General features: G+C 36.5%; 1 protein-coding gene across 2 annotated transcripts in view; it reads right to left on the bottom strand.

Moving 5' to 3' along the window:
• The window catches only part of LOC106873630 (uncharacterized), a 105900-nt gene that overhangs the window by 26313 nt on the left and 64587 nt on the right, over positions 1–15000 (bottom strand). For both annotated transcript variants that reach the window (XM_052968927.2, XM_052968926.2), the window contains exon 4: positions 4024–4118. In XM_052968927.2, the coding sequence (XP_052824887.1) occupies positions 4024–4118 (95 nt within the window). The remainder of the gene's footprint in view (positions 1–4023; positions 4119–15000) is intronic.

Here is a 15000-nt window from a genome sequence, read left to right as displayed (position 1 = left end):
ATAAAGGGAAGAGTGGACGACCAAAATTATTTGAGGAAAACATCGATCGTAAAAGACAAGCCATTGCTAATTCTTCTACAAAGTCCATAGTATTGTTTCTAGACAGTTACAGCTACCACGTTCAATAGTGCACAAAATCCTACACAAGAATTTGCGATTGTACTCTTACAAAGTGCAACTATTACAGGCACTCAAACCAAATGATAAACCAAGATGAAAAGAGTTTGTAGTTAACATGCTGGAACGAATTTCATGTTTCAGGGAAACTGAACACATATAATGTGAGGATCTGGGGATCAGAACATCCCCATGTGACAATGGAACTTCACCGAGATAGTCTAAAGGTGAACGTTTGGTGTGGGATGTTGTGCAATCGAATCATTGGCCCATTTTTCTTCACAGAAAGATCAATTTCTGCAAATGTTTACCATGACTTTTTGACTGAATATGTGGCACCGCAACTGGATAACCTTCAACCTACCATCGTTTTCCAGCAGGATGGTTCTCCACTACATTGGGGACTGCATCTTCATAGGTTCCTAAATCAAACATTTTCAGACTCTTGGATTGGAAGGGATGCCCCAATTACCTGGCCACCACGTTCCCCGGATATCACAAAACTGAACATTTTTGTATGGGATTATGTTAAAGACATTGTGTATCAAACAAAGATACAAGACATCAATGACCCGAAGCAAAGGGTCCCTGAATTCCATTGCAACCATTGACAGGGCTATGCTACAGTGAACATGGCAGGAAATTGATCAGCACCTTGATGTGCTTCGTGCAACTAATGGTTCCCATATAGAGATGTATTAAATGAAGCAAAAAAAAAAAAAAAAATTCAATATCTACTCCTTATTTTATAATAATTTTCACAGATTTATCTATTTATTTTCTTTGGTAATAAATTTTGAAATTGTAATAAGACTTTATGGACACCCTGTATAACTAAAAAAAAAACGAGTGGGTTATGGAGCAAAAGTGTTCTGCAGTGAGCTGCAAATGAAGTAGTAATGTTTTTACTTTTATTTAAGAGCAAAGGATCATTCGTGAACTTCAAAATTTTCTAACCTATCCCAAAATATCTCTCTCACTTAAACAAATATTTTTAATATTAATATTTTAGAATCCCCTCTGCAGTATATCTAGTTCAAGTTAGTTTCCTAATAATCCAGCAAATATTAATATTTTAAATTCCCCTCTACAGTATATCTAGTTCAAGTTAGTTTCATAGTAATCCGGCATTAAACATATAAACACCAAGTAACTTGATAGGCAGCTGATTGTTAAGATTTCCTTTTTTTTTTTTCACTAAATCATGCCTTTTACTCGAAGTTTCGTTTTTAGTTGAAGCTCAGTCATCTTAATCGAAAACTAATCTGCACGAACTTATTCTAAGAAACTTGATCTTATTTGCAACCGACCATATATCTCTGGAGTAAAATTTCAGTAAGCGCAAATATGGTTTCGTCATATCTACTTAATTTTAATAGTAATTTCAAGTAACAAACTAATTAAACCTAGGAGGAAGAGAAAGCTTTATATATGTATAAAGGTGGCTGCTGAGATCCCGAAACTGAGACTGGATGATAATTTCCTATTTTAAAAAGGAACGGCAATTTTATGGCAGGGGATTGCAATGAAATTTTAGCCCTTATGTTTTATGGAGACCGGGTTTGTGGGCTATGTGCTTATGAATATTTCTTCAATTCTGTTTCAAATGTTGGTATTTTATAATATATTAAAATTTTATATTGTGTCAAAATTCCTACATACTAATCAAGCTGCGCAGAGAACAATAAACAACTAGAGAGAAACATATGAAACAACCTTTGCACCTACACACATTCTCTTCTGAACATCAAAGCATAAGATAAACAAATGGCCGGAAGTCAATGTCTGTAATATTCTTGTTTAAGAATAATATATCTATGTGTATGTATGTATGTATGCATTTATCTTCATTTACTTATATATATACACATACATACATACACACACACACACACACATACACGCATATATATATAATATATATATATAGCTGTTCGTTGCATATACATATATATTACGCATACATATTACACTCCTCACCATTAGGCTGGACAGTTAACGATCGTCGTTATCAGCTCATTCCGTGACAAAACACTGAATAGATTGTTAACAACTGTTACTAATATATATGTTGTTATGTAGTGAATTGATTTCCTATATACATCAATGTTTGAACTATGCAAAATATTTTGAAATATTTCTTATGATTCTAAGGGGTCGAGCTGGCAGAATTCCTTTGCAGCGTTTCGTCCGTCTTTACGCTTAGAATTTAAATACAACCGAGGTCGACTTTGCCTTTCCTCCTTTCGGGGTCGATAAAATAAGAACCAGTTGATCACAAAGGTCGAACTAATCGACTTACTTCCTCCTACGAATTTGCTGGCCTTGTGCCAAAATTTGAAACCGACATATTTTATAATTTTTACACTATGACTAAAACACATAAACACATATTCAAAAATAATATGACATATATGCGTAAATGCATTTGTGTGTGTGTGTGTGTGTAGTCAATTCAAATAAACGAATAAAATTAACGGACAACAAAAGGACGTGCATAAGGACTGTTTTAGCTTGACGCTCAGTGAAAAGAGAGAGTTTGACGCTTCGAGCATAGCTCTTCGTCCGAAAGCAGAAATGGAAAAGTCCAAAGAAGGAAAGGAAATCACCAACAACACGTGCGTGGTTACTTTTCAGAAGTGGTGTACACACACATATATGTATATGTGAGTGTGTGTGTGTGTATATATAAATTTTACTTGTTTCAGTCACTAGACTGCAGCTATGCTGGGGCAACCCTTCGTAGAATTTGAGTCAAGCGAAACGATTCCAGTACTTATTTGTTAAAGCCTGGTACTTATTCTATTGGTTACTTTTGTCGAACCGCTAAGTGACAAAGATATAAAAACACCAACACCCTTGTCAAGCGGTTGTGAGGTGCAGGTGTGACAGTGTGGTAAGAAGTTTTCTTGTTAGCCATATGGTTCCGGGTTCAGTCTCATTGCATGGCACCCTGAGAAAGTGTCTTCTACTATAGCCTCGGGCCGACCAAAGCTTTGTGAGTGGATTTAGTAGACAAAAACTGGAAGAAATCCGTCGTGTATTACTCTTTTACTCTTTTACTTGTTTCAGTCATTTGACTGCGGCCATGCTGGAGCACCGCCTTTAGTCGAGCAAATCGACCCCAAAACTTATTCTTTGGAAGCCTAGTACTTATTCTATCGGTCGCTTTTGCCGAACCGCTAAGTTTCGGGGATGTAAACACACCACCATCGGTTGTCAAGCGATGTTGGGGGCACAAACACAGACACATATACACACACATACATACATACATACATATATATATATATATATATATATATATATATATATATATATATACATACATATATACGACGGGCTTCTTTCAGTTTCTGTCTGCCAAATCAACTCACAAGGCTTTGGTCGACCCGAGGCTCCAGTAGAAGACACTTGCCCAAGGTGCCACGCAGTGGGAATGAACCCGAAATCATGTTGTTGGTAAGCAAGCTACTTACCACACAGCCACTCATGCGGCTTTAGAAGTAGAACCAATTTATTGCAGATAAATTTTAACAACGAAATCTTATATGGATGCCCAAGAGCCATATTGGTACCCTGAGCTATATGAACCCTGGTTGAGAACCACAGATGTAAAGGCTCACGCTAGAAATTAACTATGTTGATGCGGCAACGAATATTAGTTGGTATTGAATAAGAAGCTAACCTTTGCTATCTCGTTGGGTGATATGGGTCAGAAAAACTTGGTTATATACATATTCATAAAAAGTGAGCGGCGGTATGAAAATAGATAGATAGATAGATAAATAGATAGACTGATAGATTGATATATATAGAGAGGTGCAGTGGGAGGGAAATCTTGGGGTTTGTGATTCTAATATAACAACAACAACAACAATGACAATATAAGAAAAAAACATTTACCTTCTGTTTTGAAACCAAGTCTTTATTTGAGTTTCGGACAGCTGTAACGCTTGGGAGAGCTCGACTCTTTTGCTGACGCTCAGATATTTATCATTCTGAATAATAATAATAATAATAATAATAATAATAATAATAATAATAATAATAATAATAATAATAATAATAGTAATAATGATAATAATAATAAGCTGAAACTATAGACCACCTAATCTCAGGGTGTAGAGTCTTAGCGCCTGTAGAATATAAAGCAAGACATGACAGAGTTAGCCAGTATTTACACTGGACAATATGTCAGCATTATAAAATCAAAACCGCTGACAAATGGTATAAACACCATCCTGAAGCTGTGACTGAAGGAGAAAATGTATCGATTCTCTGGGACTTCCCCGTACATACCGACAAGGCTATAAAAGCTAATGAACTTGATATTATTATAAAAGATCAGACAAAGAAGACGTGTTTATTAATTGACATGAGTATTCCCTGTGATCACAATATAGCGGCGAAAGAATTTGACGAGATCAGTAAATATAAATACTTGCTAATAGAAATTGAAAAAATGTGGCACCTCAAGGTGACTACCGTACCAATGATTGTAGGATCTCTAGGAATGATTAAAAAAAAGGTACTGAAACCTATTTGAAAATGACACCAGGCTTACCATCCCTACAGGAAGTGCAAAAAATCGTGTTAACTGGAACGACTCATGTACCGAGAACAGCATTATCGCTGTGAAAACAACATCCATTCATGAATTTTTTTTTTCTAAATACATATTTTACCTGTGAATTTGCGTGTGTAAACTGGGAATGCATACAACGAGTTTCTCTGCCTTAGGTGTACGGAAAACATTCGGCGAGAAATGGAAGAAAATTTGAAGAAGAAAAAAACAACAACAACATATTAATAATAATAATAATAATAATAATAATAATAATAATAATAATGATAATAATGGCGACACGACGACGATGGTGATGATGATGATGATTTCTTGACCATTGAGGGTTTAGAATAAGACTAAGAACTCTGCAGGAAAATACTGCACAATAAAATGAAAAGTTACGTAAAAGTCTGTAAACAATAAAATAGCAACAAAAAAGAAACAAAAAAAATCAACATGAAATAATTCCCCCCAAATGGGTAAACTTTTGAGGTCTGTTCGTGGAAATTCCACAAAGTCACAGTGATTTTGACTGTTGTGACAAGTACCTTCTCCCTATTCTCCTCCGCTCAATCGACAGTCGATGCTCAGAACAGGCTCGCTCACTCTGATCACTCTTTCCATTCCTAACCACTTTTCAACAAATTTGCTGAAAGGCAGCACTTCCCTCTCCACATTCGCTTACCTTTCCAAGTGAAACTTGAAATAGCTGGAAAGGGTTAAGCCAAATGTGAAGCTGTCTGTCTTCAGCTCTTTCAGTGTAGCCCATCACACAACCCCTTTCGCTTAGGCTACCAGACAGATAGGACTTTGTTTGATCAGGATAAGCTGTGGAAAAACGCGTCAGACAAACAGGGACCACGTCATTATTCTTATATTCCTTTAATTGTTTCAGTCATTTGACTGCGGCCATGCTGGAGCACCGACTTTAATCGAACAAATCGATCCCAGGACTTATTCTTTGTAAGCCTAGTACTTATTCTATCGATCTCCTTGGCCGAACCGCTAAGTTACGGGGACATAACCACACCAACATCGGTTGTCAAGCGATGGTGGGGAACAAACACAGACACACAAACATATACAAATATATATGTGTGTGTGTGTGTAAATATATATATATATATATATATACGACGGACTTCTTTCAGTTTTCGTCTACTAAATCCACTCACAAGGCTTTGATCGGCCCGAGGCTATAGTAGGAGACACTTGTCCAAGGTGCCACGTAGTAGGACTGAAACCGGAACCATGTGGTTGGTAAGCAAGCTACTAACAACATAGCCACTCCTACGCCTATTGTTAATAATAATAACAATAATCCTTTATACTAAAGGCATAAGGCCTAAAATTTTGGGGGAGGGGACCAGACGATTTTATCGACTCCAGTGTTTCACTGGTTCTTATTTTATCGACCCTGAAAGAGATTAAAAGCAAAGTCAACCCCGGCAGAATTTAAACTCAGAATGTAAAGACGTACAAAATGTCGCTAATCATTTTGCTCGGCATACTAATTCCGGAAATTTCCGAGGATTGAACTTCCTGGAAAGTTCCGAGGTATTCCTAGGAAGTTCCTAGATCTACCTTGAAAGTTCCGAGGATGAACTACTTCCTGGAAAGTTCCGAGGATGGGATTTCCTGGTAAGTTCCGAGATCTACATGGAAAGTTCCTTGAACGTTCCGAGGGATTCCTGGAAACTTCCATGGGGAGGTATTTCCTGGAAAGTTACGAGGATGGGGTTTCCTTGAAACTTCCGAGGATGAACTACTTCCTGGAAACTTCTGATGGTGGTACTTCATGGAAAGTTCCGGCGAAGAATTACTTATTGGAAAGTTCTGAGGATGGGATTTCATGGAAAGTCCCGAGGATGAACTAGTTCCTGGAAAGTTCCGGTGATGGTACTTCGAAAGTTCAAAGGATGATATTTCCTGGAAGGTTCCGAGGTTTAACTACTTCCTGAAAACTTCCGATGGTGGTACTTCCTGGAAAGTTCCGAGGATGGGATTTCCTGGAAAGTCCCGAGGATGGGATTTCCTGGAAAGTTCCGAGGGGTTCCTTGAATGTTCCGAAGATTAACTACTTCTTGGAAAGTTCCGAGGATGACATTTCATGGAAAGTTCCGAGGATGAACTACTTCCCGGAACGTTCCGAGAGAGGTACTTCCTGGAACGTTCTGAGGGCTTCCTGGAAAGTTCCGAGGTTCCTGGAAAGCCCCGAAGATGAGCTACTTCCTGGAAAGTTCCGAGGATGGGATTTCCTGGTAGTACTTCCTGGAACGTTCCGGGAAAGAATTACTTCCTGGAAAGTTCCAAGGATGGGATTTCGTGGAAAGATGGGCTGAGAATAATAATATGCAGTTTAATGCTGAAAAATTCCAAGCCCTGCGCTGCCAGCGTCCAAGACTGAATATGAAACTTACAGGGTACACTGGTCCACAGGGGATTACAATCCCAGAACCTAAATCAGTGAGGGACCTGGGTATATTCATGAGTGATGATATCTCTTTCCAAGTGCACATTACCAGGATGATGACGAAGTGCTGTCGACTGGCTGGATGGATCCTGAGAACTTCAGAACCAGAGAAAGGAATATCATAATGGTCCTCAGCCGCATGGATTACTGCTCCCAACTATGGTTACCCAACAGTGTAAAACTAACTGCGGACCTTGAAGCAATCCAACGAAGCTTCACAAAGAAGACTGTCTCATTGCAACAGCTCAGCTACTGAGAAAGGCTGAAACAGCTAAGACTCTACTCCCTGGAGCGAAGGCGGGATAGGTATGCAGCAATATACATCTGGAAGATCCTGAAAGGAATTGCGCCAAATTTTGGCATTGAAAGATACATCAATGCCAGAACGGGTGGACATTGCATAGTGCCAAAGATCCCAGCAATGCCATCGCGCTTCAGGAGCAGTTACTACAAAAGCCTGGGTTTCAGGGGTCCACAGATTTTTAATATTCTCCCAAAGAGCCTGAGGGAGCTACGCAAAGTGGATGTTGGTGTTTTTAAGTCACAACTGGACCCCTTCCTGTCGGGAGCCCCAGATGAACCTACCTCACGGCAAGAGGGGAAAATGAGGGTAGCGGCATCAAACTCTTCACCAAATGCCACATATTAGAGGAAGCTCTCAGTAATAACAGTGTAGCAAAACGGCGGTGCCCCAGCATGGCCACAGCTCTGAGCTGAAACTACAACAATGAACATGTTTATATATGTATATATATCTACATGTGATTTATGTGCATGTATATATATATATATATATATATATATATATATATATATATATATATATATATATATATATATATATATATATATATATATATATATGTATATATATATATGTTTTTATATATGTATATATATATATATATATTAGACGCGTTTCTGGATCAGAATAGTAAAAACCTTATATATATATATATATATATATATATATATATATATATATATATATATATATATATTCATATGCATATATATGTGTGTGCGTATGTGTTTGTGTGTGTGTGTGCTCCTGGCTATATTTATCCCTATATATATTTATATATATAAATGTGTATGTATATCAAGCCCAAGATTTTTTAACTGCATCACTACATACATACATACATACATACAAACATACATACATATGCTGTAGTACTATTACAGGTTTCTTCGATGACTAAAGTATTCTTGTTGTAAATGCTGAACTCTGAAATGATTATCCTAAGGTAAAACCTCAACACATTATATAATGTTGGGGTTAATTTTGAAATACTATCATTTTTACGTTGTTACAGAGTTAAGCATTTGATAGTTTATTCTTGGGAAACAGTCTCTATTTACATAAAGCAAGTCGTTTGCATTTTACATAAAGTCCCTTACATTTTATCAATATATAAAGCTGTTTTTTTTTTACATTTTACATTTTTGGGGTGAGGCACGTTGAATATACGCTGTCTTTCCAAAATGGAAACACTACCACCTCAGCGGGACACGTTCCTTAACACACCTTATCAAAAATATGTGACTTTACAGTCTATGCGGATCTGCGCTTGGTTAAGCAACAGAAGCACGCTGTAATAATAAGACTACTAGAATAATAAAGTTGTATACCGCCACAAGACACCGTGAAGATAATTAAAATCATGTCTAAAGCCATGTGAAAGGCATTTTTCACAAAGACTTCGTATCCATTCTACTATTCTACCTGGCTCTGACATTACTGACAAATCTATTAAATAAAATTGCCAATGATTAGTAATCGTCCAGAGCAACCATAAGCAATGTCTTCTGTGTGAATACATCGTTGTAAAACCTTCTACATATTACTCTGACAAAACCTACGATTGGCTTAATATTAAATAATTAACAACAATATTAATGGTGTTTTCAGTCGAGACGTAAATGCTAGAGAACCGTGTAATAGGCTACTAAAAGAAGTTACATGTTAATTCAAACTGAGAACATTCAATTAGTTTAAGGTACTGGGATCATAGAATTAAATCACAACCATCCCTCCAAATATTTAGGAGTAGATAACGTTGATGAAATATATTTTGTTGTTGGCACTCCGTCGCTTACGACGTCAATAGTTCCAGTTGATCAACGGAACAGCCTGCTCGTGAAATTAACGTGCAAGTGACTGAGCACTCCACAGACACGTGTACCCTTTATGTATTTCTCGGGGATATTCAGCGTGACACAGTGTGACAAAGCTGGCCCTTTGAAATACAGGTACAACAGAAACAAGAAGAAAGAGTGAGATAAAGTTGTGGTGAAAGAGTACAGCAGGGTCCGCCACCATCCCCTGCCGGAGCCTTGTGGAGCTTTAGGTGTTTTCGCTCACTAAACACTCACAACGCCCGGTCTGGGAATCGAAACCGCGATCCTATGACCGCGAGTCCGCTGCCCTAACCACTGGGCCATTGCGCCTCCCATAATAAGATATATTACACAGAAAGGAAAGAGAGAATTAGAAAAGAATCCTACAGGAGAGTTAGATCAATTTTAAAAATTGAAGACAACAGAAGAAATATGATAATAAGTATAAACACACTAGCTATCTTTGATCATAAAGAACAAGTTAAATGAAGCGAAAGACTTAGACCTTCATTTCATTAAGCCTAGAAAAAAAAAAAAAAAAAAAACAAACTAAAGCGTAACTACAAGCGTTCTTTTAACGTTAAATTTTCAGTCTTAGTTGTAATTTTCATTGTACAACTGTAAGCTTGGTCTGTTTACTTTTCACTTTGTTTTTCTTATCCTATTTTTGTGTTTAAAAAGATTGAGGTTATATACTTGTTTCGATTATTCAGGTTACTTCTAGCACAACCGAGCCGTGCACCTTCTCCTACTTCTAAAGTGGCCAACGCGAGTGAATATTGTAAATGATTCTAAGCAGAAAAAATACGCAATTTCAAAACAATGTTTTCATGAACTTTTTTTCCACCCCAGAATAACAGGATGGGCGTTCGATATTCAGAAGCCCTTATAAGTAAAGTGGAAAAAATATGTGGTGAATCTAATAAAAATGCATTTTTCGGTGAAACTCTGAGAAAACTTTCGTTTGCTTCAACACTGAATATTCAACAACAGCAATAATAATGGTTTCTTATTTAGGCACAAGACCAGCAATTTTGAAGTGATGAGTTATTTAATGCTATCGATTTCCGTAATTGGATCTTTTTTAAAACGGGGGCCACATTTTTCTTTAATATTTTACGTAGTGTTTTTGGTACCGAAAGACTTTCAAACTTCGTATACTTATCTATTTTGTGTTATAGAACAGAAAAATATTTTTGTATTCGAATTTATTTCATGTAAAAAATTGTCTTATTTCGATAATTTCAACCAATCACTGACAAGTATTCAGTTGTTTACATTTACTCCCTTTGGCTGATTAAGCGATGTAAAGCGTATTTAATTTCCATAGCTTCGTTTTGCTTTTTTCTTTTTAAATTTGCTGTTTTACCCTAACCCTAACCCTAACCCTATCACCGATAGAATTGTTTCAGAATCGTTTGTTTATGTAGTCGGCACTTAATGTATATCGGCTGAATGGACGTCAGTGATTGGTTGAAATTACAGAAATACGACCACTTTAACATGGAATAAGTTAGGGATTTCTTTTTTTTTTTAAGAAGACTAAGAGAAAAAGATGTTTTATATGACACATTCTACCAGTGTTCCAAGTTTCAAAGTGTTTCGTTAATGAAAAATGTGGCCCCCGTTTTAAAAAAGATCCCAGTAATTAACTGGTAATTTATTTTAACGATACCCGGAAGGATAAAAGATAAAGTTGACCTCGGCCAAATTTGAACTCCGAACGTAAAGAGCCAAAAAAAGAAATGCTTCCACACAGGGTATTCAATGTTTTAACGATTTTACCATTCCAGCAACGATAACACTTTGCTAATAAATTTACATAAAAGGAAAAAGCGAACGGTATGATTATTAGTCAGCCAATAGTGATAATATTGAATTTATATAAATGTTCCTTCTCGGGAAGGTGAACCTCATGAATGGTAATTATATCTTGATGTGCAGAATATAACTTAGAATATTTTCACGCATATCTTCCAAAAGCATTTTATAGAATACAAAAATTAACAAACTTCGAGCACTCTGGCAAATGATGTATATTTAGCAATGTTTGTAAATACTGGTGCTGACTTGATCACAGCTATTTTAATGTGATGATTTGATGATTGGTACACTTCACACTTAGAGAGTTCACAGCACATTTCCTATTAAATGTTGCAGCACATAGCACTAGAGGCGTTGACAACCGGCTACTGACCTCTGTAGAAGTAGTCACTCAAGCTATTTTTCATGTATAGATCCTGCTAAACGAGGGTCTATAAGCTAATCAAAAGTCGAAGAGATCTATCGATTTCAATAAATTTTAAAGTTAAAATTGACTCCAGTCTCCTTGGCGAATCTGATTCACCCTGTGTCGATCTAGTTTTTAATATATAGAGTTGTGTACTTTCGATCAGCTATCATTTACAGCAGAGATTCCCAAACCTTTTCGGACTGCCGTCCCCTTTGTTCCCAGGCCATATTCTTAGAACCTTCCCTCACACACCACACTACTATAAACATAGATCTCTTCCTACTGCAAATTCAAAACAACTGTATTTCACAAATAAAATTCAACCTAGTTAACCCATTATTTTACTATTTTTGCAATATGAAAGAAAAAAATTTACATCTCACTTCTAATTACGTTGTTATCACTTCCAACATCAGGCTGAGAGACACTAAAAGGTAGTCTTAGATTCCCGCGTTCAGTAATTTTCAATCTGGTTTTACTATGGTTAGAAAGCTGGGCAGCTGTACTGAAGGCCCGCTCTACCGAATATGACGTTGGGAGGGCAATAAAGTACATCTTGACTTTATTCCACTGTTCAAGGTAGTAGTCAGAAATGTCCTTTTGCAATAAAAAAAATCCTGATATGATTTTTTAAAAACTTTGGCCTCAGTTCTTCCACTATTATTCTTCTTTCCTCATTACACATATCTAGGAATCACTCAGACTGGTGTATTTTAATCAAAAATAAACATCGTGAAGTTTGTCAGATATGTTGCTGTGTGAACATTATACTTGTATGTCATCTTCTAGAATGCACTTTTCCTTCTTAAATTCAGAGATGCTCTGAAACTGGAAGAACTAACGACGGCTTGGTTTACATTTGAATAACTTGGACAGAAACGTGGAGAGAGCTGATTTTACCTTGATAAGATTCAACCGCATTTCTTTGCAGTTTGAAATTAATTTCATTGAGCTTTGTGAGTCCTGCTTGATGCTGTTTAGTTCATCACAATGAAGAAAATTAGAGTCGTGCAAGAATTCAACAACTCTTTTAAAAAGGAAAAGAAACTTTCAGGCAATTTCCCTTTCCCATCCACTGAACTTCTGTCTGCAGTAATTATTTTAAATCTTTATCATTCTCAATGCAGAGCTGTTGAAACAATGGGGAGTTGAGAGCAGGTGCCTTGATTTTATTTGCTGCTGTAATAACTGCTCAATTATTTGTATATTTACCACTTAGGTTGTTTGCTAAATATGCAAGCGCACTAGTTATGATATTTTCAGTAAAGTAAGGCACGGAGCTGGCAGAAACGTTAGCACACCGAGCGAAATGCTTAGCAATATTTCGTCTGTCATTACGTTCTGAGTTCAAATTCTGCCGAGGTCGACTTTGCTTTTCATCCTTCCGGAGTCGATAAATTAAGTACTAGTTGCCTACTGGGTCGATCTAATAGACTGGCTCCCTCCCCATAAGTCTCGGGCCTTGTGCCAAGAGTAGAAAAGAATATTTTCAGTAAAGTGATGAAGCAGGCAGCGATGACAACCTGGTGTTACATCTGTTCAAAAGCGAAATACTTAGCATTAACACTTTTTTGTATCTGTTCCAAGTATGTTTGAGAAAATATGGATTAAAAACTTTATTTCGAAGAAAATCCACTCATAGGTATTTTGAAATATGGAACACTTAAGAAATGTAGAGGAATGCAGAAATAAGTCCGGGAAATTCCGATTTACGTAAGGCAGCTAGTCTGAAATGTATAATTAAATACCTTTTTTTCTTCTAATATATATATATATATATATATATATATATATATATATATATATATATATATATATATATATACAGGGTGTCTACAAAGTCTGGGTACATAGGAATTAACATATACTTTAAGAAATTATTATTTCTTATAGTTAATTGTTTATGTTATGATTTTATTTACTCCATGTACCCAGTATTTGTGGACACCCTGTATATATATATATATATATATATATATATATATATATATATATGTGTGTGTGTGTGTGTGTGTGTGTGTGTGTGTGTGTGTATGCACAAGGATTTCAGTAGTACTCACAGCCGATCCAAATTTAAAACAGGAACAATCACATCTTTAGTACACACACATGCGCGCACATTTGTATGTATATATATATTTTACTAAACGTTTCAACATATACTTATCGCGCTACTAATAGTTTCACGTACATGCGTACGTTCATCAGGCGTCAATCGGGTCATTAGGCGATTGACTCCTGATGAATGTACGCATGTACGGGAGACTATTAGTAGCGCGATAAGTATATGTTGAAACGTTTAGTAATATTGAACTCTCATTGGATGGAGTACTCTTCGTACTGACTTTTACGCAGTTAATTTCTTATATATATATATATATATATATATAAACAATATATGAGTATATGCATATATATGTACATGTATGTATATACGTTCATCTACATGTACATATAGATACATAACTGGGTACATGACGTGGCAAAAGAACGAGGACAAAATGGTAAACAAGGTGCAACAAACAAGCAGGCCACATAGAAACATCCCCTTCATCAGCTGCCACCATTAAAACTCCGGCGTTTCGAAGAATTAAGGCAGTACGCATCGTTAAAATGGTTCTTCCCACGAACACAAATTAAATTGTTTTCGTGGAGGGTAGTGGCGGACGGAAAACAATATATATGCATGCATACATACATATTTATGTGTGTGTATGTATATGTATGCATATATTCTTTTAATTTTGTAGTTGTTGCTACTCTTGTCGTCATTATTGTTGTTGACGTTGCTCTTGGTTAGTAATATAGCTTTCTAGGGAATTTCCTTGGCAATTTTACCACCAGTTTCATCAGTAAACTGTTCGTGTTCTTTATTTATTTTCTTCTTTGTTCTTGTTTTGAGGAGAAAAGCAACTTCATGCAACAATTTACAGATCTATTTTTAAGGACTGTTTTCTAAACCTGAGAAAGTTAAGTTGGTGAGCATTGCCAATAAACGCCACCGTTTTGGTCACCCTATTATCGCCCCGTTTTCCTTCGCTCCCCACCATTCTCGATCATCCCACCTCTCCCGAGAGAGTGCGGTATCACGCACTCTGTGAACTACTGACTTAAAGTATATATCAACTCAAATAGAAGCTAGTGATAAGCCTAAAATATGTGAAAAAAAAAAGACCCAAATTTATATCAGCATATTCTTGCTTTAGGCATAGATATATCTCCGTATTCCAGATACTATAACCATTCGCACTCAATATTCCAATCTTGATGATAACGTTTGTTCATTACTGCTGTTGGTGCACCTCTTCTCTGAAATACTTAGCCAAGAACTAGTAGTAATCATTGTTTTCATTCAGAGCCAGTGGCAGTCCAGTAAACAGTTTTAATTCTACGAGGAACTTCTATCATACAAAGCTAGGGGATTGGCTGTTGGGCTCCATACTGTAGTTTAATTTTTGTAGCAACACGTTGTTTGGAATTATA

This window comes from Octopus bimaculoides, chromosome 6 (genome assembly GCF_046866305.1).
Source record: "Octopus bimaculoides isolate indiv1 chromosome 6, ASM4686630v1, whole genome shotgun sequence".
Classification (NCBI taxonomy): domain Eukaryota; kingdom Metazoa; phylum Mollusca; class Cephalopoda; order Octopoda; family Octopodidae; genus Octopus; species Octopus bimaculoides.
This window is presented reverse-complemented; position numbering and strand designations above follow the sequence as displayed.